Raw genomic sequence first — 26,237 nt, 5'->3', positions numbered from 1 at the left:
TGGACTTACAGACTCTCTAAGGACAGGAAATATGTCCACTACCCACAGAGAATAGTACAATGCCTGACACATAATAGGCTCTCAATAAAAATTATTGAATGAGAAAAACTTTAAATGAGCATTATTCATACAGAGATGTTGATAAAACTGAGGGAGAGCATGTGAGACCAAAAGGGGTTACATTGGAGAGGGCATAAAATTAATGTGAAGACTAAGAGAGGAAGTAAATGAAATTAACAAATGCCTGAAAGAGAGTTACCACCATTCATCCTTAGCATACAGTAGCTATTCAACAAATGAATGAATGAGTGAGTGAGTGATGGAATGACTGAGAAATTGTGTTCAAGAAAGTAGAAAAATAATTGAAATTCAGTTTTAAGAGAAACCAATAGTATATTCTCAAGAAGATGTTTGTGCTCAGAAATGTCAGGTACCTCACAGAGATCAAATATGATGAAAACTGAGAAAAGATCATTGGATTTGTAGTCTATGTAAATCAGTGAAAATAAAAACAATTGAAAAAGAAGTGAGAGAAACAAGAAGTAGTGATTGTGGACTTTTTTTTTCTTTTTACATGTTTAGAGGCTAAAGAATAATTAGAGGAGATAGTAATTGAAAGCATACCAGAACCAAGGTAAAATATTTCTGAGATATGAAATGAGAAGTGTTTAAATTAAGAATTTTGGTAACAAAAGATTGAAACAAAAAAGAGAAAGAGAGAAGGACAAATGTTAGAAATGTCAGAGTAAGATAGAGTAAATGTAGATAGAATCAAAAATAGAATACAGAAAGTGTATTTCATCTTTTGTGATGAATTAGAAAAAGAATGAGGATTCAAAAAAATTTTTAATAAAAAGTAGAGGGAAGATAGGTCCAGTGAGTTCAGTTTCAGTAAAAGTATGAGGCAAAATCATCTGCTAAAAGATGCTAATAAATCTGGATCCAAATGGGGAATGAAAAAAAAGATGATTTGGAGAATGCTTAAGAGATGATATTTAAGAGTTAAATTAAATTATGTTTAGGTACTTTTTAAAAGTACAGAAATTGGGAAAATCCCATCTTGAACTCCCTTGGTGAAAGGAAAACATTCTAGGGAGAGTTCTGAATAATGGTCCCAACGATTTCCAGGATCTAGTCCCTGGAACCTATGAATATTACCTCATTTGGCAGAAGGGACTTTGCAGATATGATTGAGGATCATGAGATAGGAAGATTATCCTATATCATCATGGTTGACCATAAATGTAATCACAGGTGTACTTATAAGAGGAAGACAGAGATTAAAGCAAGGGAAAACTAATTTACAAAGGGAGTAAACCTGGAAATTCAAGGCAATAAATGTGTCTCTTTCTGAATTACCTGTATACACTGTAAATGTGTAACATATTTTTGGCATAATTTTCTCAGCTAACTCCATTCCTTAGATAGTCTTAATATTTCTGTGCTTTTACCTAAATATTAATTTTCATTTCTGATCCTAGCCTTGAGGGTACCCACTTGTGAAATGCCCATATTGTTAAAGATAGTGAAGAAGGTGTTTTTAAATACCTTTTAATGAAAGTGTAATGAAATGCCTTTTTTTTTTTAAAGTCATTGAAAAAAAAAAGTCATTGAACAATAACAACAAAAAAAAGTCATTGATCACCGGGATTTGTTTGCCTTTGTCCCAGTAAAACCTCAACAGTTCCTTATTCAAACAGAGGATAAAGATTTTCACCCACATGGGGACCAAAGCTGACTTGGTCCTTGTTTCTTGTCCACTATAGCCTTCAGAATTTAGAGTAAAGGATGATGTAAGGTCAGCGGCTTATATACTTAATTGTGTTTTCATTTAAGTGCAGTTTGCACTGCTGAAGGTAAAATACAAATAAGAACTTATAGCAACTCTATTATTTGAACATTATTGTGGACATGTACGAATTGGACTTCTGGTTTCTTCCTTTCCTTTCAGAGACCAACTCTTATCTCAAAGCTACTGCTTATCTCTTACCAGAGGAGTAGCAGGATAGATACGATTCCCTCCCTATACCCTGCTCTCTTCAGCAGCCACCTTCATTGCAGTTGAAAGGAACTTCCTGGCAGCTCATTGGTCCAAGAGTAAGGAAATGGTTGCTTAGCAACCAAATCCTGACCCCCTACAGACCTGAAAAGAGGAAGCTTGTGGGCCAGCCACCTAGTTCTGCCTGTGTTACAGTGAGGAGGATCTGCTCAGGAGAAGATGAAGCTCTTGTCCCTGTTAATTGAGATATTGATCGTTCTTGGGGTCATAATTAAAAGTAAGTTTTTCTGTCCTTATGGTTGCCTATGAAAATCTTTTCTCTTTAACAGCAGTAAGGGTGGAAGCTGATTAGAAGATCAGAAGTATCACTATACTCCCAATTGATACCATTTTGGGGTAAGTACTTAAAAATATCCAAGAAGGATAGATATCAGTGATACTCTTATTTAGGACAATACTTGGAAAGGCTATGTGTATGAGAGAGAGAGAGAGATAGGGAGGGAGGGAGATAAAAACAGAAAAGACTGAGCAAATCGATGAGGAAAGCATTATAGTAATTTTTATAGAGTAGGGATATTTGAGATAGGTTATTAAATTTTGTTAAATCCAGAATATTATGAGGATCTAGTTCCAGACTTTAAAGGAAAAGTAGAGGATTCAAAGAGTGGTAAAGCAGATTACTCTATATTCTTAAAATATTTTTTTAATCTTTTCACAATAACAACTGTACTTCCAAAGTTTCCATGATTCCTGACTAGTTACTATTTTATTTTATTTTATTTTATTTTTTTTAAAGATTTTATTTATTTATTTGACAGAGAGATCACAAGTAGGCAGAGAGGCAGGCAGAGAGAGGAGGAAGCAGACTCCCTGTGGAGCAGAGAGCCCGACGTGGGGCTCGATCCCAGGACCCCGAGATCATGACCCGAGCTGAAGGCAGAGGCCCAACCCACTGAGCCACCCAGGCGCCCCACTAGTTACTATTTTAAAATGGAAACTATTTTCTAGTCTTGTTTCTCTGCTCTTTTATTGAATTAATTTTTACCCAATCCTCAGATAATTTACTCAATCATGTATTCAATCTAAGAAATATTTATTCACATATACCCAGGAATGCAAGTTTTATATAATATCTGAAAAATAATGTAAATTACCACATCAATAGAACAAAAAGCAAAGACCACATGATCATCTCAACTGATACAGAAAAGACATTTGACAGAATTCAACACCCCTTTCTGACAAAACACTCAACACATTAGAAATATAAACTTCCTCAACCTAAAAAAAAGCATCTTCAAAAAACCCACCCTCTACCAACACTAGTAGTGGACATAGCATAATATATAAACCTGTCAAATCACTGTTTTGTACACCTGAAATTAATGTAACACTGTGTGTCAACTATACTTAAAAAAAAAAAAAAATCCACACCTAGTGTATTTAATGGTGAAAACCTGGATGCTTTCCCCCTAAGATCAGGAACAAGACATTCTCGCCATTTCTATTTATTCATTTCAACATTGTACAGGGGGGCCTAGCCAAGGCAATTAGATAAAAACAAATAAAAGACATCAAGATTGGGAAGGAAGAAGTAAAACTACCTGTGTTCATTAAAGACATAATTTTATGTATAGAAGACCATAAGGTATCCAGTAAAAAACTATTAGAACTAAGAAATGAGTTCAGCAAGGCTGAAGAATAAAAGGTCAATATATAAAAATCAGCTATATTTCTTTACAGTCACAATGAACAAACAAAAAAAATGAAATCAACAGTTCCATTTAGAATAGCATGGAAAGGAATAGAGTACTTAGGAATAAATTTAACAAAAGTACAAAGCTCATACTCCAAAAACTACAAATATTTTTGAAAGAAAGAAAACCCCAATAAGTGAAAAGACTTATCATATTCATGGATTAGAAATCTTAATATTAAGACAGCAATACTCTCCAGTATTGATCTGCAGATTGAATATAAAATCCCAGCTGACTTCTTTGCAGAAATTAAGAAAATGAAATGAAAATGAATACAGGCGTGAACGTTTTTAAACAGAAAGAATAAATTTGGAGGACTCACACTTCAACATTTATTACAAAGCTATGGTAATCAACAGTATGATACTGGCATGAGGACAGACATAGATAATAGAATATCACAGAGTTCAGAAATAAACCCTCACATTCATATAGTCAATTGATTTTTGGGAAAGATGCCAAAGTAACTCAATTGAGAGGGGAAAGAATAATCTCTTCAGCAGATGACAGGGATGACTGCAGAGCCCTATGCAAAAAAAAAAAATAATAATAATTTGGTTACCTACCTCACACCATACACAAAAATTAATATAAAATGGGTCAAAGACCTAAATATAATAGCTAAACTTTAAATCTCTTAGAAGAAAACAGGCATAAATCTTTGTGACCTTGAATGAGGCAAATGATTTCTTAAGTATGCCACCAAAAGTACAAGAAAAGAAGAAACAGATAAACTGGACATCATCAATATTAAGCACTTTTATGCTTCAAGGGACATCATCAAGAAACTGAAAAGACAATGCACAAAACAGGAGAAAATTTTTGCAAATCATATACCCAATAAGGTTTGATATTCAGAGTATAAAAACCCCAGTTTTTTTTAAAAGGGCAACAAACACTTGGGCATAGGTTTTCTGTTTGGACATATGCTTTCATTTCTCTTGAACATGTACCTATGGAATTTGGTAAATGTTTCTCTAGAAAGTATACAAAAGTGACCATCAATACATGAAAATATATTAAATATCATTGACCATTAAGAAAATGCTCATCAAAACCAAAGTGAGATGCCACAATGAGGACTTAACTATAGCAATAGCAGTGGGGACTGAGAGGAGTAGATGGATAATAAGGCTAGAGAGAACAGTGACATAAGAGTCCAAAGTGGGGCGCCTGCTCAGTCCTTAGGTGTCTGCCTTCTACTCAGATCATGATTCCAGGATTGAGCCCCACATTGGGCTCCCTGCTTGACAGGAAGCCTGCTTCTCCCTCTCCCACTCCCCCTGCTTGTGTTCCCTCTCTCTGTGTGTGTGTGTCTCTCTCTCTGTCAAATAAATAAATAAATGAGATCTTAAAAAAAAAAAAAAAAAGAATCCACAGTGAGAGTGTGCTGAGAAGTTGGGCATATCCAATAGTGCCAGATGCCAGAGATAGTGCAGGAATGAGGTAAGGGCCAAGGAGTCACCACCGGATTTAATAGCTGGGGAATCTTTCCCTTTCCAGGACAGTTTTATCAGAGAAGCAGGGACAAAACCAGATAGATATTGATGTGAGTGAATAAGAAGAGAGAAAGTAGAGACAGTGATGATAATCACAGAGTTCTTTCTGGCACTTTGCAGGGTCAAACTTGAGTTTTCAATAGATCATTTCTTGATTGCAGGTCTACAGAGACCCAGAGTAGTTAGTAGGGGAGAGGACAGTTACTTTACAAGGTAGTACTAAAAGACCTAAGATTCGTACACAAAATCAAGTTTTAACCACACTCTTTTTTTTCTTTTCCTGCCTTTCTATCCCTAGTTCTCTAGGCAAAACAGACAGATCTGCATTTTTCCACTCAAATATACCTTGCAAGCATGCATATTTTTTATACATTTTTTCACTCGATGTTAATGTACTTTTACTTCATCTGTATAAAAATATTTAGAAGAAAGCTGCCTTAACTATGTGATTGCACTGACTCTGCACTCACCTAGGGAGAGTTCTAAAAAGTTGCTGAGACTTTTTTTTTCTTTTTTCTTTTTTTTTTTTTTTTTTTGCCTTTTGGTAAATCCTCAGAATAAAGTATGGAAAGAATCAGAATAAAGCTGATGGAAATATGAATAGTTTATCCCAAGCATGGCTAGAAAATGGAGGTAACATCAATAGTGTGTGTTGTTGTTTGTTTTTTTCTCTTTGCACCCTACCAACCCAGCCTCTGATTTAAGGTAGGGTAGGGTATATAACTGAAGCAGAGAAAAGACATAGCCAGAAATCTGGCTCTACATTATCCAGGATCCCAGGTTTCCCTATCTTATCTATCTCTTTCTAGTAGTAATTCTTCATTACCTTACAAGTTCTACAGTTAGAAAAACATATATATAAAACAAAATGAAACAAAGTCTATAGCAACTCTCTCCCCTGACACCCACCCAGCAACTCTACCCCCGTTGAAAAAGGCAAGTTGCTCATTGATCTCGAACTAATCAGAATTCAGAAAATAATTGTCTAGCAATCATATCTAGTTCCTTGTCAGGTCCAGACAGGAAACACATAAAGGCCCAAGTCTTGGACACATCACAGAGGATACTGAGCTGAAACAGTACAAGCAGACTATATCTTACTGCTTCAGAAATGGACTTGCTATTACCAGTGCTGTTTTGAATACCATGTGAAATTTAGGAGTTCTAAGTTACCTTTGCTTCCTTTCAGTTCTTTTACATTATACTTCTAAAAAAGGGTGCGGGGTGGAATGCATTATAAGTATCTGGAGCATCTTTCCTTGAAGAGACGCAAGAGAGAGCAGGTGTGTTATGGTGGGATTTTTTTTAACTCCTAGAAGTTTGATTACTGTATTATGTTATTGATCAGTAAGGAAGCTGATTTCTCTTTTGTGATTTGTCCTGAATGATGTAAGGCTCTTTCTTCATAACCTGGGTTCATCTGAAAGGTTTCTACAACTCTACAATTCTACTACTACTTCTACAGTTAGTACTATTCTTTGGAACCATTCAGTGGAATAGCACACAATGGCTGGAGGGCAAGGAAAGCTGGAGGAATACACCCTCCCTCAGCACCCTGAACCCATTAAAGCCCATCCAACAGCCTTATTTCCCACTATCCAGGCTGCTTTGTAGACCTGCCTTCTTCTGACACTTCCCAATTCTACTCCATTTTCTCCATACAAAGATTCGTGTGTCCCTCTTGTCACATACCTGCTCCAGGAATTCTCTCTGCCAGTGACAACCCTCCATCTCTCCTGATTGATCCTCACTAAGATCTACTTCCCATCCATTGAGACTGCTCTCTCAAAGAATACCAATAGCCCACTGATAACTAATCCAGTAGCCTCTCACTGTTCTTGCTACTTAACTTCTATGTAGCATTTGACACCATTCACCATCTTTCCCCCCTGAACCTATGTAGAATCTTAGGCTCTCTGGCTTGCCTTCTAAACCCTCCTTTTAAATGTTATGCCCAAAGTTCAGTGCGTGGCTCTCTTGTTCTTCATATTCTGTTACTCTCTTCCAAGCCCCAGCTCCTTTACATATGTATTTGCATCCTAGACCTTCCTCCTGAACTCTAGATGCGCAGGGTCAGCTGCGTGATGTTCATGAATAGTATGTGGTCTGCAAAAGTCATAAATTCAGTCTCAAAGTTAGCTCCTCTTCGGTGTTTCTTCTCTTATTAATGGCATTAATAATATTAATATATCAATAATATTAATATTAGTTATTATTAATTAATATTGATTCTATTAATGTTATACTAATAATATCCCTCCCTGCTCCACTACTTTTCAAGCACAGAACTGTATAATCATACAGTTATAATGCACTAAGTATCATCTAATTCCATGTTTTTTATAGATGTAGGACTGAGGCCCAGAGTAGTGAAACGGATTCCACAGGGTCATTCTGCAAAGCCAAAATCTCCGAATCCTTTACAATTATTAATTCCTTTATTCCTTTGCCAAATCCTATCAATTCCACAGTGTTTCTCCCATCTATGCATTTTCATGTCTCAATTTAGAGTCTCATTGTAGTATCTTTTATCTACATGACTGCACTTCTAACTTTTCTTTCTTATTCACAATACAGTACTGCCAGAAATAATATTCCTAAACCCCAGATTTGATCATAATTTTCAAGCACCTACTTTATGCAGAGTAAAATCCAACATCTTGTCTAGCAGTCAAAATCCTATGCAATTAAATCCCAACTTCCTTTCAATTTTCTCTCTGTTACACACATATTCTGTTTCAACTAATTCAAACTAGCAGCGACTCAGTATACCTACCTAACTCTCTCACTTGCATGTCTTTCTCAATCTGTTCTGCAGACAAGCTATCTGCAGTGATGGACTGTCTGCAGAAATATACTATCATTCCATTTTCTTCCCCATCACCGCCAAAAGTCTACAGCACAACATCCTGCTCATCTTTTAAGATCCATCTCAAGTTCTACTCCTCCAGAAAAAAACCTTTTCCAAGCCCTTCCTCAAAGCACATTGCACCTTTATTTTCTTATGCGTCGTGGCCTCATAATTGAGTTAGTTTTTAACTCCCTCACCAGATTGTCAACAATTTTTAAAATTAGCACTTGTAACACTTTAAAATGTGTAAAACACATTCCCAACACCTGTGGAGTAGAACATGCAGACATTCTTACTTGTCTAAATTTACAGATTTTCAAAACCCTGAAGTACCGCGTGTAGTAAGATCTGAATCCTCCAGTGGGAATCAAGTTTTGTTTTAACTCTGTATCACCTGTTTGTTATTCTAAGTCTGTCTTCTACAAAGTGGACTGCTCTAAGTTTTTGTCTCATAATCATATTTACTTGCTGCAGGCTATTTCTACATACTACCAAGAAGCCAGATGAAAAATAGAAAAATTCAATCCATCATTCAAACATTTTTTTTTAACATTATTTATTTATTTATTTGACAGATCACAGGTGGGCAGAGGGACAGATAGAGGGGGTAGGAAGCAGGCTCCCCACTGAGCAGAGAGCCCAATGCGGGGCTGGATCACAGGACCCCAGGATCGTGACCTGAGCCGAAGGCAGAGACTTAACCCACTGAGCCACCCAGGCGCCCCCATCATTCAAACATTTTAAAATGTAGTATTCATATATTTGCTTCTGTATAGAACAAACAGCTAGGTGATTATTTACTTTTCAACCAGTTGTTTTGGCAGTATGATAATTACATAAACTCCAACAATGGCATTTTATCAGTTTTTCATTGATTTTATAATTTTACTGGCATCTGCAGTTTATTTACTGTAGCCATCTAATTTTATTTATATAGTTCATCAACCAGGGAGATAGATTAGGCAGGAAAATCTGGTTTCTTAAGACATCTTTAAGTCTTAAGTCTGCCTCACAGACTTGTCAGAACTGCAGCATTGGCCTTGAAGAGAATATTCACAGAATGGAGAAAGTATAAACCCTGCAGCTTCCCTGATAGAAGATAGTTTTAAAAACAACTTTGGGACGCCTGGGTGGCTCAGTCAGTTAAGAATCTGCCTTTGGCACAGGTCATGATCCCATGGTCCTGGGATTAAGCCCCTCATCAGGCTCCCTGCTCCATGGGGAGCCTGCTTTCCCTCTCTCCCTGCTTGTGCTCTCTCTCTGTCAAATAAATAAATAAATAAACAAATCTTTAAAAATAAGCAAAAACAACTCATCATCTCTAGAAAACTAGTAGGAATACCCTTGATGAAAAAGAAATTATGAATACCTAAAAGACAAAATGGGAGGGACACCTGAGTGGCTCAGTCATTAAGCATCTGCCTTCTGCTCAGGTCATGATCCCAGGGTCCTGGGATTGAACCCCGCATCAGGCTCCCTGCTCTGTAGAGAGCCTGCTTCTCCCTCTCCCACTCCTCCTGCTTGTACTCCCTCTCCCACTGTGTTTCTCTCTGTCAAGTAAATAAATAAAATCTTTAAAAAAAAAAAAAAGAGAGAGACAAAATAGGAGATGGAATGGATAAAAGAAGAAACTTTTGCCCCAAAATGTACAAAAGAGAATATGGTTATATATGATGTACAAGTGGACTCGGGAAAAGGGGAAGAATCCCTGAAGCAAAAAGAAAAGATTGTTGGTTGGAAACAACAGCCTAGCAGTCTGACTCCTACCCCCTCACCACTGCCACCATATGCAAAGAAGGCAGCACTTTCATTTCTAGTAATGAAAGGCTAGGTAACTACGTTATTTGGTCCAACATTCCCACTGAAAACAAATGGTCCATAAATTATACAAACTTACTTTTTTTTAAGATTTTATTTATTTATTTGACAGAGATCACAAGTAGAGAGAAAGGGGGAACCAGGCTCCCTGTTGAGCAGAGAGCCCGATGCGGGGCTCGATCCCAGGACCCAGGGATTATGACCTGAGCCGAAGGCAGAGGCTTTAACCAACTGAGCCACCCAGGCACCCCAAATTATACAAACTTCTTAAATGAAATAGAGTTGAGAAGACAGTAGAGAGCTACCAGACAAAAATGTAAGGAATTGCTAGAATCCAGAGAAGTAAGCACAGAACATCTGAGCAGGGCCAGGATTTGCCTCACCTTGGTCCCAGCCCTGTACCCGAACATCAAAGCAGCTGTTACCCTGAGCCAGACAAGCCTGGGCTTTGGTTTTAGTGGCCTCACAGAGCAAGGAAACAGAATGTAATTCTCAATACCTGTCCAAGGTGAGGAGTCTAATAAGACTTTTTCAGCGTTAACCGAGGACCATAAAGCGCTCTACTCTTAGGATAAAGGCAACCCAGAAGTAAATCCACCCCGTCGTAAGTCCAGGGATCTGCAGAGGCTTGACACTTAGTAGAACAGAGAGTAAAGGAAAAGGAAAAAATACATTCCTGAGAATTGTAGCCACAGGCTAGCCTCCCTGGAGATTTATAGCCTGGGTAATCCCAGGTACCCTGAGCCTAGAACTAGACCTAAGATAGTCCTCTACTTGGTACTGCCCCAGGCACCTGACAAAAGAAAATTCATGTACTCCCCATGGGAAAGCAACTTCATTTTAGGTCTCAATCTGAGTTCACAAGGAGACAAGGCATGAGGTGGGAGATTTGGGGTGTGATTTTGGCAGAGATGTAAGTTCTGCTGCAAATGGCTAGTGATAGTGAAGGAGCACCTATTCCTGGACAACTAGGTCCTGTCACATCCCAATAGCTTATCCTGCAACACCCACAAAGTTTCTGGTGGCAAGCTGAGGTGATTGTTATAGCATTCAGAGACAGATTAAGAGGGGAATTCAAGACCAACATGAGGAAAACTGACACCACAGAAAAAAGCGTCAGCCTACACACAGAAACAGACGCAACACCATAATACCTGAGGAAACAGAACAAGTAGAGGAAACAGCTGTAGCCTTCAAAACGTAAAATGATTCTCGTAAGATGTATTTAGAGATGTTACTGTAGCCATAAAAGATGAGCTATTTTGGAAATGAAATATATGATAGCAAAAATAAAAACCTCAAGGCTGAATACCAACATTGATGGAGCTGAAGAGCAACCCAGAGGCTCAAAAATCAAACTGAGAAATACTCTTATAAGCACAATGCAAAGGGGCAGAGAGATGACACATGAAATAAAGGGTCAAGGACATGGGGGATGCATCCAAAAGTTGCAAATTCACATAAGTGGGTCTCCAGAAGGAGAAAATAGAAGAACTGAGAGGAAGAGATAAATAAATTAAATAAAATTCCCCAGATCATGAAAAGACCTTTTTTTAAGAATCTTTAGATTAAGTTCCATTGAGTGCCAAGTGAGAAGATGGAGAAAAGATGCACTCTTAGAAAATGATGGTAAAATTTCAGTACTTTATGGATAATCAGAAAATCCTGAAAGCTTCTAAAGAGAAAAAATACAGGGGTACCTTGGTGGCTCAGTCTGTTAAGCATCTTCTGCCTTTGACTCAGGTCATGATCCTAGGGTCCTAAGATCAAGCCCCACCTCAGACTCTGTGCTCAGCAGTGAGTCCACTTCTCCCTCTGCCTCTGTGCTCTTTCATGCTTCCTCATGCTCTCTCATAGTCTCTCTTAAGTAAATAAATAAAATCTTTTAAAAAGAAAAATTACGTTATTTGCAAGGTAAAAAGTAGTATGTTGACTTCAAATTCATTAGCAACATTGTGTATAAAAAGATACTGGAGAAATATTTTCTAAGTACTGAGGTGAAATGATTTTGAATCTAGATTTATATAATCTTGACAAACCGTAAAAAAGTGTAATGGCAAAATAAGACATTTTCAAACATGAATATATTCAGAAAATTTATCATCCACAAATCCTAACTGAAATAGTCACTAGAAAATACGATCCAGCAAAATAAAACAGGAGTTCAAGAGGAACACTAAAAATCAGTGGTAGTCAAAGAAACCTTTAACACATGATAAATCTAAGTTAATGTCTATTTTAATTTTAAAAAATTTAATAATCAAGTTCATTTTTTAAAAATCCCTTTCATGAGGGAACCCTCTTATACTGTTGGTGGGAATGCAAACTAGTGCAGCCACTTTGGAAAACAGTATGGAGGTTCCTAAAAATAGAACTACCCTATGATCCAGCTATTGTACTACTAGGTATTTACCCAAAGAATACAAAACTACTGATTAGAAGGGATACATGCACCCCATGTTTATAGCAGCATTATCAACAATAGCCAAATTATGGAAAGAGCCCAGATGTCCATCAACTGATGAATGGATAAAGAAGATGTGATATATATATATATATATATATATATATATATATATATATATATACACACACACACACACAACGGAATGTTAGCTAAAAAAAGAATGAAATCCTGGCTTTTGCAATGATGTGGATGGAGCTAGAGAGTATTATGCTAAGCAAAATAAGTCAGAGAGGGACAAACACCATACAATTTCATTTATATGTGGAATTTAAGAAACAAAACAGATGAACATGGGGGAAGAAAAAGAGGCAAACCAGAAAGCAGACTCTCAGCTATAGAGAACAAACTGAGGGCTACTGTAGGGGAGGTGGCAGTGGGGTGGGTTAAATGAGTGGTGGGTAGTAAGGAGGGCACTTGTGATAAGCACTGGGTATTATATGTAAGCGATGAATAGCTGAATTCTACAGCTAAAACTAATATTACACTGTATGTTAACTAAATAAAAAATTGAAAAAAAAAAGAAAAAATCCCTTTCACAGTAGCAACAGAAATTTAAAAATAGCTAGGAATAAATTTAATAAAAATTAAACAAGGTGTATATGAGTAATAAAAATGAAAATTTTCTGAAGAGCATTAAACAGAAAACTGAATAAATTAAGGCTATGCACCTGAATGAATCTCAGTATTGTAAATATGCCAAGTAAATCTAATGTAGTCCCAGTGAAAACATCAACACATTTCTTTTTTTTCTTTTTTTTTTTTTTTAAGATTTTATTCGTTTGTCAGAGAGAGTACACACAAGCAGGCAGAGAGGCAGGCAGAGAGAGAGCAGAAAGCAGGCTCCCTGCCGAGCAAGGAGCCCAGTGCGGGACTCAATCCCAGGACCCCAGGATCATGACCTGAGCTGAAGGCAGTGGCTCAACCAAGTGAGCCACCCAGGCGTCCCCACATTTCTTAAGTGAATCTGACAACCTTATTCTAAAATTCATCTGGAAAGAAATTGTACTAGAATTCCCAAGATAAGGGTGTTTTATTTTTTAGAGATCTTATCTATTTACTTATTTATTAGAGAGAGAAAGGAGAGAAGCAGAGGGGGAGGGGACAAATCCCAACAACCCCAAGATCATGACCCAAGCTGAAATCAAGACTTGGATGCTTAACTGACTAAGCCACCCATTCACCCCTTCCAAGATAAGTTTTTAAAAGAGGAACCAGAAAGGTGTATGTGGGTGGGTGCTTGTCTATCTGCACAGAGGAGTTCTTGCTCAATCAAGTAGTAAAATATGCAGTTTTAAAATCTATAGTAATTAGGGTACTGCCAGAAGAATAGACAAATGCATCAAGAAAATAGAGTTTAAAAATGAAACAATGTACAAATGAGAATTTAATACCTGAAAGGAGGTTTCTAAATGCAATGGGTAAAAGGTGGACTATAATGAATGCTATTGTCAAATTGTCTGTTTATTAGGAAAAGTCAAATTTCACTTCATACCAATCAAGAAAAGTGAGTCCAGATGGATTAAAAATATAAACAGTAGAAGGAAAACTATAAAAAATAGGAAAATGTATATTCAAGTGATTGGTAAGACCTTGAACAAGACACATACACACATATACACACACACATATACACACAAAGGTTATAAGTGAAGAAAAGATAGTTTTGACTACATTTGAATTTAAAACAACTCTGCTTCAAAGGATACCATAACCAGTTAAAAAGCTAATAACTGAATGAAAAATGTATCTATATATAAACACCAATCAAATAATATCCAGAATTTATTTTATTTTATTTTTTTTATTTGTCAGAGACAGAGGGAGAGAGAGTGAGCAAGCACAGGCAGACAGAGAGGCAGACAGAAGCAGAGGGAGAAGCAGGCTCCCTGCTGAGCAAGGAGCCTGATGTGGGACTCGATCCCAGGACGCTGGGATCATGACCTGAGCCGAAGGCAGCCGCTTAACCAACTGAGCCACCCAGGCGTCCCCAGAATTTATTTTAAAACTCCTAAAGATCTTTTCTTAAAAGCCTAAAAGAAAGATGGGAAAATATTGAACAGTCCATTCCTTGAAGAGAAAAATAGAAATGCCCCTCAAAGTGACCTTGCCAGTAATCGAAATTAACAGTGGAATACCCTTTGTCCTGTGGTGCCTGGGTGGCTCAGTTGGGGAATCGTCTGCCTTCAGATTGGGTCATGATCTCAGTGTCCTGGGATCAGCCCCTCATGAAGCTCCCACCTCAGAGGGGAGTCTGCTTCTCCTGCTCCCTTTACCCCTTCCCCCACTCATACATGCTCTCTTGTGCACTCTCTCTCTCAGATAAATAAATGAAATCTTTAAAAAAAGAAAAAGAAAGAAATACTAGTTTATCCTAATACAGTTGCAAAAATTGAAAAGTTGGTTAGGGTGAGGAATGATTCATACTCTAATAAACCATGTGTGAAAGTATAAATCAGTGGCTTTTCTGGGAATTTGCTATTTATTAAAATTTATATTGGGCATACTACTTCTCAGGTGACCAAATCTATTTCTCATTGTTTACTCTGGCAAACCCTTATATATGTTTCACAGGAAACATGTTCAAGATTATCCATTACAGTATTATTTGTAATAGCACAGTAATTGAAAACATTATAAATGTCTATCCATTAAATGATTAAATGTAACACCATTGTAGAGATGACTCCCTTCCAACCCTAAAATTCTGGATTTTATCTTACAGCATGTCAGAACTCCTCAAGATCATACAGATTAACAAAGAATTCCTACACGTAAACTAATGCCTTATCTTCACATTCAATAAATGTTGCACCTTACGCATTTAGAGTATCAAAGCTACTATAACACATACATAATATCCTACAAATATATTTTCATATTTCTATGAAAATATAGCAAAATACATAAAACTAAGGGATTTTCAATATGGTTATTTCCTTGGGTTAACTTAGTAGTACCAAGTAAAATATCTGAACTTTTATCAGTTTTAATTCTCACCACATTAATTATTTAAGTAGTACTTTTAATCACCCCAAGTTATATTGTAGTAATTTCAGGTAATGCTATAGAATGCCAAAGACATTTAGATCACTGAAGAAGACAAGACAGGGTAAGCATAAATGCCTTGACCAAGATCAATTAGTATATCCACTTACAAAGAGAATTAATACTAGAATTAAAGACTTCTGAATCCTATTATCTTGCTCCACTGATAATTCATGTTTCTTTACCTTTCAGAGAGACACTGATAATGAAAAGATACGAGAGCTAAAAGCTGCAAGAGTTCTAAACCTGCTTTGAAACTCATTCTTATAATACTCAAATCATTTATATCAGATTCCCAAAAGCAATTGATCAGTTACTTCTCTGGATTTAATCAATCAAATACCTAAGCATTACAAACATGAACTTAAAAGCACCTTCAACTTAGTCTGCCTATTCCCAAATTTGTAAATTTGTAATGGTGGAGCAGAATGGATGAGAAATTCATTAGTGCAACTAGAAAAAAAAGAATGGTAATGTTACATTCAATTGTCATCTTTGTTTATGAACAACAGGATCTTATATAAAGATTTAAAAATAATATAACTTCATGAATAGAACCACTTAATTCAGACTTTTTGCAATGATGAAGCACAGCAATAATGAAGGGTTTTTTTTTAAAGAGGAAAACCCTTATTTTGTTTTAAAAAATTGTCTTTGTGGCTATATAATTAAATTTGACAATTCCAAACCTGAGATTCTCTTTAGACTAAGTTTTCAGTACTAACTTAAAAAGCAGTTTGGTTGAGTTTTAGATCCAAAAGCAGAATTATATGCAGTGTTATAATAAAAGTATTTATTCGACCATCAGTTTTAATTAAGACACTATGCAGGGAGCTATGAGTGAAGTTAAAAAATAGGCAAGTGGTCTCTGCAATTGGAGATCTTACAATCCATAGAGTAAAATTTAATATATGATTGAGGTGCTAACCTGAATGACACAGAGCACAAGTCCTGAAGAAGTTCCAAAAAGGGAGGGATTACTTAAGGCTGAAATATCTAGGGAAACCTGTAGGTAGGGAGGCACATTTATTTAGTCATTTTAACAAATATGTTTTATAAATCTATTATAGGACAAGAACAATGCTGGCACCAGGCCCCAGTGTTGAACCATGATGAACATGTGCTGAAAGACTAAATAAAATTTGGATATTAAGGGAAGAAAGAGAAAACATTCCAAATTAGAAGTACACAGATGAAGGACATGGGTGTAAGAATGAGTGGACCATATGGGGTGGCAGGATACCACCCCTTAAATAAGAACCGAGTATAAGGGAAAATAAATTGGTTTTAAAAAGTAGGGTCAGATCATTGAGAACCTTACATTTCTAGGCAGAGGAAACTAAAAGAAGCGTTACTAAATGCCTGGTCATGTCAGTCATTTTCAAAGTCACGATCTCAGTCAGTTAATTGGCTGCCTCCAGCTCAGGTCGTGGTCCGAGGTTTCTGGGATGGAGGCCTGCATCGGGCTCCCTGCTCAGTAGAGAGCCTGCTTTTCCCTCTCCCTCAGCCTGCTGCTCTGCCTACTTGTGCTCTCTATCTGTCAAATAAATAAATAAATAAATAAACTTTAAAAAAATGTACTTAATGGTCTAGTAAGCTATTGCAATATGCTAACTTTTTCATTAGTGCAGTTCTTTTATCATAAATCCCAATTTCTTTTTTATCTTTGGAGACATTGATAATGTCCAAATTTGGTCTAATTATATAGAGGTAATGACTGTAAATTATTCTTTTTTTTTTTAGATCTTATTTATTTATTTGAGAATGAGGGTTTAAGCGAGAGCGAGAAAGGAAGTGAGAGAAAAAGCACATGCTGGGGGAAGAGCAAAGGGAAAGGGAGAAGCAGACTCCCCCCAGAATCTGTGGGATTATTAGCTCTATTTTAAAAATTCCAGTCTGCTTTAGCTGTAGTAAGAGTAACCAGGGAAAGGATTTTGAAGGGAAGGTGGTGGATACAGCAGTTATCAGAATGAGAAAAAGCCAAAGAGCAGGTAAAATTCAGTAGGAGATTTTTCTTCCAGGGTTTACACCATATAGTTTCTTAATTTTATTTCAATAAGGAAAGTGCTTTTCTCACAGGTGCTATTACCACGTGCTGTTAAAAGGTTTTTGGAGAAGAGAAGGGAACTGACATTTATTATTTAGCTGTCATGTGTTTAACAAACACCAAAAACTACACTTTAATTCTATTCTGTCTTCACATCCATTCCAAGAGATAGGTACAGTATTGCTATTCCCATTTTCTAAAAAACTGAGGTTCAGAGAGGTTAAATAACTTATCCAAGGTCACATGGCTAAGTAAGGAGATATGAAGTGTTATTTCTGAATACCAGGCTTAATGATGTCCAAACTAAGTATCTCACAAGCCAAAATAATAAATGTCCTAAAATCGTAGTTGTTTTTTATTGGAAATTTTAATAGATAACTTCTAGTCCACTCAATAGAAACTGTTAAAATTAAAGAAAATAAAAAAGAAAACTTTCAAATAGTAATTAGCAACTAGTGAAACAGATTCTTGGTATTTGAAAAATACTTATAAATGTGGACTTAAACCTGACCGAAGATAAAACTGGAAGTCAACATAGGGAATTAGTGTTTGTACAGTAAGCAACAGGGACTTAACAGGTTCTTAAGTAGATGTGTGCCTTGCTGGAAACAGTACTCAGGGAAAATTATTCTGAGGGTAGATGTAAATTAGATTAAAATTAGAGCAATCATGATTAAATCTGTTAGGAGGCTGTTGTAAGAATGTAGGCATGAAATGATGAGGGTCTGATTTATGCATTTTTGCACAGGAAACTAAAAACTCACCCCTACAGAAATCCCTTTGGCAAAATTTTCTCTGGAACCCTGCAGGCGCAAACTCACTCTTCTTACTCCTACATCTCCCCAGTTGTGTTCCCACTTCTGGCGACTTAGATTCATCTACACACTTCTATCCCCAGCCTGACCTGCTCCCATGATTTTAGTCACAGTTTTTGGAACCAACATTGTTGCCAGATTTGTCTCTTATCGTGTGTCTCACCTCTGCCAACCTGGATTCCTTCTGTGGATTCCCCTATGACTTGTATTACTCTGATTTCCAGTCATTACTGTTTCATTCTCAGAGCTTTACTTAAGTGGCTGCCTGTTCAGGAAGGAGTACATTATCCTTTTATAGTTCCTGACCTCTTGCACTCACCATCTGTCCCCTCCAAAGTCCTTGATGACCCAGCTCAACCCTTAGACCATGCTGCAGAGAAGAGGTGAGGACTGAGCACCAAGAAATACACAATCATTAGTGATTATAAAACCAAAGAAGAACTCTAAAATAGAGGTTTGAAAGGAAGAAGGATATCCAGGATAATGTAAAGTCACAGAAGCCAATGTACTGTGCACAGTCTGAAAGAAAGGTCAGAAAGGAACCAATAGTTAGTATTTTTTTATACCATTACTACATGTAATGAAGAATGAAGTACCATTTTAGAGAACTAGCATGGGAGAATCAATAAAATACTTCTGTTTCGTTCCATTTGTAAATGTTGTTTGAACAAACAAGCAAACACTTAGTTTGCCTATAAGTCCCCAGGCAGATTCCCTCATAAAATACAGAGGAGTTTTTTGTGTGTGTTTGGGGTAAGTGCTGCTTTTTTGTTTTTTTTCCGGAATCTTAGTCACATTAATCAGTGTCCCAATATTTAGTCAAAGGAAGATGAACCATGTCTTGGAAAGAAAGGACATGAAGTGTAAAGCCAGGAGTTAATGTATATCAAGACTTTCATGAGAAGGATGATCTGAAAAGAATTGTCATCAAGACAAATATTCTGGGATATTATTTGCCTCTAATCCTCCTCTCAATGCTATGAGTATATTATATATTATTTATTTTGGCATAATTTACTGGCCTTTTGTAGCTTCTGAGAACTGAGAGTTCTATCCAAGGAGTCCTAGTTGGCTGAAGAAGCAGACAGGTTTTCAGTCAGCAACTGCTACATACCCAAAACTTAGTGGTTTGAAACAGTAATCTCATAATTCTCTGTGGGTTGACTGGGTGATTTTTCTGAGGTCTCACCAGGGCTTGCTCATGAAGCTTCAGTCATCTGGTGGTCAGTGGAGACAGCTGGGCCTCTCTTCTCTCCACTATTACCTGTGGCTTCTTAGGGGTATGGTGGTCTCAGAGGGTATTGTTCCAAGAGTGTAAAAAACTGAAAGGATTAAAGACTAGCCTTGGAAGTTGAACAGTGTCATCTGCCACATTTCTGTTAGTCAAAGAAAGTTACAGGGGCAGCCCATTGAAAGAGCAGGGAAAATAGTCTCCATTTCTTGATGGGAGAATTAGGCAGAGTCACACTGTAAAGGGGTATGAACATGGTAGTTGTGACTTACGGGGGCCATTCTTATTACAGCGTACTGCAGTCTACTCTCAGGCCCCAATGATTCACATCTGTCCCACGTGATTCTCCCCCTTCTAATATTGCCCAAGACTCATCCAATCATAGCATTAGGCTCAGAATCTATAATCTCATAATCTGCATCAGGTCAAGATGTCAGTGAGGCTCCTTGAATATATAGTAAGAATTATTCTTAGTTTCAGATACCTATGAAATAAAAGGACAAGTCATCCTCCATGCCCTCATATACCCAATGTGTATCAGAGAAGTAGAAAACCATACTACACTAGACACTGCTGTCTGAAAAATGGGAATGGGGCATGTGTAACAGTCACTGGTCATGGCAATTTGGAAATCCAGCCAGGTGCATGTTGGCAGATTTCTCTGCTCCAGGGGTAGGCAGTGTTGCTTGATGAGGGCCCTGTCCTACTCTCTTGGAGTAGTTAGTTCCCTAACCTTTTTTTTTTCCTTGGCTCTTACACCCTCTGAACTCCTGGCTCTGACCGCTGATATCAGTACACAAATAGAGGGACAATGTTCCTCAGTTGATATTTAAAAGCCTACTAGAAATGTGTTCCGCAGTAGCCAATCAAAACTTCATTTTCTTTAGGTGAAAACCTAAAAACCTGGAGTTTAGAAAAAACATATATTGTTGTTGTGCATCATCTGTGGGAAATAATGACCAACTACCTTTATATTCTTTTTATGTTTTAAGCTATTAAATAGTTTGTTCCTCCAGTTAGATTCTTATACCTACTCCCTTTGCACTAATTCTTTTATTTACAGTTTTATCTACACTTATCCTACCTTGGATAATTGCTCTTAGCCTTGTAATTTTCATGTTAATATCTGGCCACCGACAGCTTGATTTTCTGGTCCAGTGTATAATACAAACATTATTCCAGTTAATATCCATAATTTTCTCCTCTTGCTCTAATACATATGACACTTTGTACTTTTTGTTCTGCATCTGTATTTCCTGAGCATACTAACTCTAATTTTATTCTGTGCACTTTGGGGAGTATAACAATGGGGATATATCAAATCATATTGCTTTTTTCCACTTTTTCTAGTTGTGATAATGGAGATTAAAAATTGCTAGACATTTACTGTAGCTATAATATTAGTCACATCGTTTGATTTCTAATACACAAATATAATTAGGCTAAGTAATTTGTTTGAGGAAAATGAAAGAGAGAGAGAAGTCATAGACAAAGCATTAATAAATTCTGACTAAGTCTCTAATAATGCTTTTCACCATGGTCCTTTTAAAATGCTAATTTACATATATTATTATCTTGAAGGCATCTTAAATCCTTTAAGGAAGTAGGACTTCTTTATAATAATCATATGTATAGCCAACATCTATTAAACATAGATATATATTAAGTACTGTGCTAAATACTTTACATAGACTATCTTATTAGATTAACAACAAATTAATGAAGTAGATACAAAAATCAAGACTAGCATACAGACCTGTTTAATTCAAAGGCCACATGGTGGACCATTACACTATATTGATTGAAAATGAGTATGACAAATAATAATGTTCTTATTCTGGCATAATTTATTTTACATTCTGAACCTGAAAAGAGCAATCCTAATGTATATAATCTTATGAAATATGTATAATCTTTAAAATTTTTTCATATGCTTTATATTAATGCATTCATCAGCATGAAGTTGTTGAATGTTCATTTAGAGTTTGCCAGTTATTTCCCTGGTTTGACAGAAGACTAAATATCGAACCACCTGGAATCAGTTTCTATAAGGTCTGGCTTACAAATCAAACAGAAAAGACATAGAATTGTGAAGCCAAATACTAAAGCTCATCAGTGAGAAAAACAATAAATCATACCAAATTAATAAATATAATATCAATGATAACATTAGAGCATTCATAACCTGTCGTTAAAAGTATAAGCTCACAACTTTTAGAAATACAAAATTTTGACTATCCATATTTGTCTTGAGTCAAATTCTTCAGTCTATAAAGTGAACATATCAGATATTATACATATTTTACTTCACTAAATATGTAGGGTCATTTTTACAGTGCATCAAATAATTTTTTAGTAATTGAAAATTTATTAGTCCTGCTAATGTAGTACACATGCCATGATGTGACAGTGTTATACCAGGTTTTCAAAGACTTATTTTTCTGAATATGTAAGTCTTTGTAAAAATATAACATACCGGGCGCCTGGGTGGCTCAGTGGGTTAAAGCCTCTGCCTTCTGTTCAGGTCATGATCTCAGGGTCCTGGGATCCAGCCCTGCATCAGGCTCTCTGCTCAGCAGGGAGCCTGCTTCCCCCTCTCTCTCTGTCTGCCTCTCTGCCTACTTGTGATCTTTGCCTGTCAAATAAATAAATAAAATCTTTTAAAAAAAATGAAATATACCAATGACTATATATGTATTCTATATGTTTTCTTTACAAAAAGATTTGTTAAAAAATGCTTATGAAAATTTTCTCATATTTCAAAATCTGATGTAATCATACTAGTCTACATTTCTCAGATATTTATATCATTCAACTATATTAATTTTTAGTATCTTCCTCTGACACATGAATCCATGTATAAATATATAAAATATTATATTTCTTTTTCTGTGTTTTAATATTCTTTATTAATAAATGACATTTATTTACATGGGTACATTTTAATTAAGTTGTAGCTCAGAAAGTTTTCTGCTGTTGTAATTAGTCTGTTATTTGTAGAACTCTTTCATATTAAATGAATTTCAGGATGCTTGATTAAAGTATTTAGATTGGGGCGTCTGGGTGGCTCAGTGGGTTAAAGCCTCTGCCTTTGGTCCCAGGGTCCTGGGATCAGCCCCATATTGGGCTCTCTGCTCAGCAGGGAGCCTGCTTCCCTCTCTCTCTGCCTGCCTCTCTGCCTAATTGTGATCTCTGTCTGTCAGATAAATAAATAAAATCTTTTTAAAAAAATAAATAAATAAAGTATTTAGATTGTGTCTGGTGTCAAGTTACATCAGAAGAATTATCCATGAAGGAATTATTTTGTACAACATTACTGGCAACTTCAAATTTAAATTATTTTCTAAAATTATTCCTAAGAGTTCTAATAGTTGTCTAGAAATAGTTATCTAGTTATCTAATGGTTCTCTAAATAGTTATGAGTTCTAATAGTTATTTATTAACTATAAAAAATATAGTTACTTTTTTTTCTAGTAAATAAAAATACTTATTACTTACTAAATAGTTTTTTAGTAAGAAGTGATTTAGTGAAATATTAAAAAGAAAATACCTTCAATTTTATAAAAATTGTTATGTGTTGCAGATATTGAAGCAGAAAAGCATAGTAAAAAGCAAAAGGAAAGAAATGTCACCACACAGGTAAATATTTTGCTAAACGATTATATTTTTCTAGCATAAAATTTAGGCTACAGTTATTATACATAGTGTTGACAGTCACCACCAAGAGCAACAATGAAAACTCCAAAAACAAGGAAAAGGTAGCCCAGCTCTCAGCAATGAGCAGTTTCACCAGAGTTCCAAGAGTGCTCAGTTCCACTCTGTGTTTCACCTAGACAGACACATTCTTCTTGTTTTTGAGATAAATATCCTGTTCCAGTAGATAAATATTTTTCACACATTTTGGTACCTTGATTTATGTCATTATATTCATAATTCATATTCACGATCATGTCTTCCAGTTAGGTAATACTTTAGTCTTTGTGAAATCCCTTTGCATCATTTTATTCCTCCCAACATTTCTGTAAAGAATGTCAACTGGTTATTTAAATGGCTAGTTATTATCCCCAATTTACAAATTAGAATAACTAAGCCCATTCAGATTTAAAAGATCTTTGTATTACAAATTTCATTCATTCAACACAACACTTACCATGTACCAAATACAGTTACTGGAATTTGGAATTTACAAAAGGTTCTGATTTTTTTTTAAGCCTTGTGAAGTCTCTGATATTGCTTAAATTTGATTTCGTGAGCTTATGAAGGGTAAGAAAGTATCTTGTTGTTGTGTGCTAAGTCTAGCAGTGTTTCAAATTGTAGAGCTTCTACTGGTCTTTCAGTTCCCTCAGTGATCTGATGGCAGACTTTACTGTGATGGCAGAAGTGGTGGTATAGGTCCAGGTATCACCAGCTACCATTTTCCTACAGGAACAACAGTCAGTGCCAGATCCCCATATCTCATCTGTTCATCTTGATTTTGCCAAAGAAGGAGCAAATGTACTTGGTGTGCTGGCTTATTTCAGGGTTCTTCACCATTCTTCTGAGGGAGGCCACCATAACAGGTCTCATATTTTCCAATAATTTCAGCATTCTTGGTGCATTTAGCTGTGTTGCTGCAAACCAACTCCAAGCCCAGAAAAGCAAGAAAGTATCTTTCAATCTTTTCTAATGCAATGCTTTGCATGCCGTATGTGCAGTAAGGCCAAGACTTTGATTATAAAATGCTGGTTTCTTCATCCCCTGGACCCTTACTTTCTTTCTAATCACCTCTCTTAGAGTCATGCTTCTCCAAATATTACCTTTCCCTTCTCTGTGATTGAAATCTAGGTTTCTCCTGAGAACTTCTCCTGAAGCCTTCTCAAGCATTTTCTCCCACAACACAATTATGTTCATCCTAGTTGGGATGGTGGGTATCCTTCCCTTTCCTTATCGCTACATTTTCCTTGGGAGAATAACAGGAGATGAGGACAGAAACGTAGCTTGTGGTCTTTCTCTCCAGTTTTCAGAGATTTCGATGTCCATGAATTCTAGCTTTTCAGTCCCATTGTTTAGATTTGTTTGCTCTAAAAACTGCACCGTCTGTCTACACCCGTGGTCATAATCTGGACTATGTCTTTTCCAAATTAAAAGTTTAAGCTCCAAGTCTCTGAAGACCATCTGGTACTTTCCAAGTTACTCCATCAATGCTTCAGTCCTACCAAGACCTCAAATCCATGTCTTCCTTTCATTGTTCATCATTCCATTCACATCATTATTTCCCTTCTTACTTGGCTTAGAGTTGATGGCTACACTATTGGAACACAGTTCCTTTTTCAAAACCTTGGGAACAAATGTGTTTCAGAATCCAGGGGGGTCTTTTTGTTTGTTTAATTGTGATAAAATATACATAAAATAACTATTTTATTTTAAGTGTACAGTTCATTAGTGTCAGTACATCCACGTTGTTGTACAACCAATCTCTGGAACTCTTTCTTCTTGAAAAACTGAAACTCTACACCCACAAAACAATTCTCCACTGCTCCTCTCCTCTCAGGCCCCAGCAACCACCATTATAGTTTCTGTTCTATGATTTGATTACTCTTAGTATCTCATAGAAGTAGAGTCATGCACTATTTGTCTTTTTTTTCAGAATTTCCTTCCTTTTGTCAGAATTTCCTCTTTTGTCAGAATTTCCTTCCTTTTTAAGGCTGAATAATTTTCCATTGTATATATGCCACATTTTGTTTACACATTTAACCATTGATGGACACTGGGTTGCTTACAACTTTTGGCTATTGTGAATAATTCTGAACATGGGTGTACAACTATCTTGATATCCTGCTTTCAATTCTTTTGGGTATAAGTACACAAGAGTCTAATTTCTCCACATTGTTACCAACACTTGTGATTTTCTATGTTGCTGGGTTGGTAGGTTTTTTTTATAGTAACCATGCTAGTGGGTGTGAGGTGGTATCTCAAATCAAAATCATTTTGATTTGCACTCCCCTCTTTAGTGATGTTGAACATCTTTTCATGTGCTTTTTCGTTATTTATATCTTCTTTAGGAAATGTCTCCTAAGTCCTCTGCCCATTTATTTTTATTTATTTTTTTAGAGATAGAGAGAGAGAGAGAGCATGTGTACATGGGTGCACAGGGGTGAGGAGGGGCAGAGGGAGAGAGAGAATCTTAAGCAGGATCCATGCCCAGCACAGAGCCCCTCACAGGACTCTTTACAACCCTGAGATCATGACCTGAGCCAAAATCAAGAGCCACCCAGGTACCCCTTTAAATAGAATCATTTGGCTTTTATTGTTGAATTGTAAGAGTTCTGCATATATTCTAGATATTGACCCCTTATCAGATATATAAATTGTCAATATTTTCTCCCTTCCATGTGTTGCCTTTTCATGCTCTTCATAGTGCCCTTTGATACACAGAAGCTTTAAATTTTGATGTAGCCCAGTTTATTTTTACTTTTTTGCTAATGCTTTTGGTATCACATCCAGGAAATCATCACCAAATCCAATATCAAAAAGTGTTTCTCTGTGTTCTCTTCTAGGAGTTTTTATAGTTTCAGGTGTTATATTTAGGTCTTTAACCCATTTTGAGTTAACTTTTATATATAGTATATTTCATTATTTTGTATGTGGATATCCAATTTTCCCAGCCGAATTTGTTCAAAGACTGTCCTTTCCCCCCACGGAATGGTCTTGGCACTCTTCTTGAAGATC

General features: G+C 36.4%; 1 protein-coding gene across 4 annotated transcripts in view; it reads left to right on the top strand.

Moving 5' to 3' along the window:
* The first annotated feature begins 2,104 nt into the window (after nt 1-2,104).
* The window catches only part of SEL1L2 (SEL1L2 adaptor subunit of ERAD E3 ligase), a 105,265-nt gene continuing 81,132 nt past the window's right edge, over nt 2,105-26,237 (top strand). For all 4 annotated transcript variants that reach the window (XM_032859208.1, XM_032859209.1, XM_032859207.1 and 1 more), the window contains exons 1-2: nt 2,105-2,276; nt 23,113-23,168. In XM_032859208.1, coding sequence (XP_032715099.1) covers nt 2,219-2,276; nt 23,113-23,168 — 114 coding nt within the window. In that variant the 5' untranslated portion in view covers nt 2,105-2,218. The remainder of the gene's footprint in view (nt 2,277-23,112; nt 23,169-26,237) is intronic.

Source organism: Lontra canadensis, unplaced genomic scaffold, assembly GCF_010015895.1.
Source record: "Lontra canadensis isolate GAN:19392208 unplaced genomic scaffold, GSC_riverotter_1.0 scaffold16, whole genome shotgun sequence".
Taxonomy (NCBI): domain Eukaryota; kingdom Metazoa; phylum Chordata; class Mammalia; order Carnivora; family Mustelidae; genus Lontra; species Lontra canadensis.
Note: the sequence above shows the minus strand (reverse complement) of the source record. Positions and strands in the feature narration are given on the sequence as shown.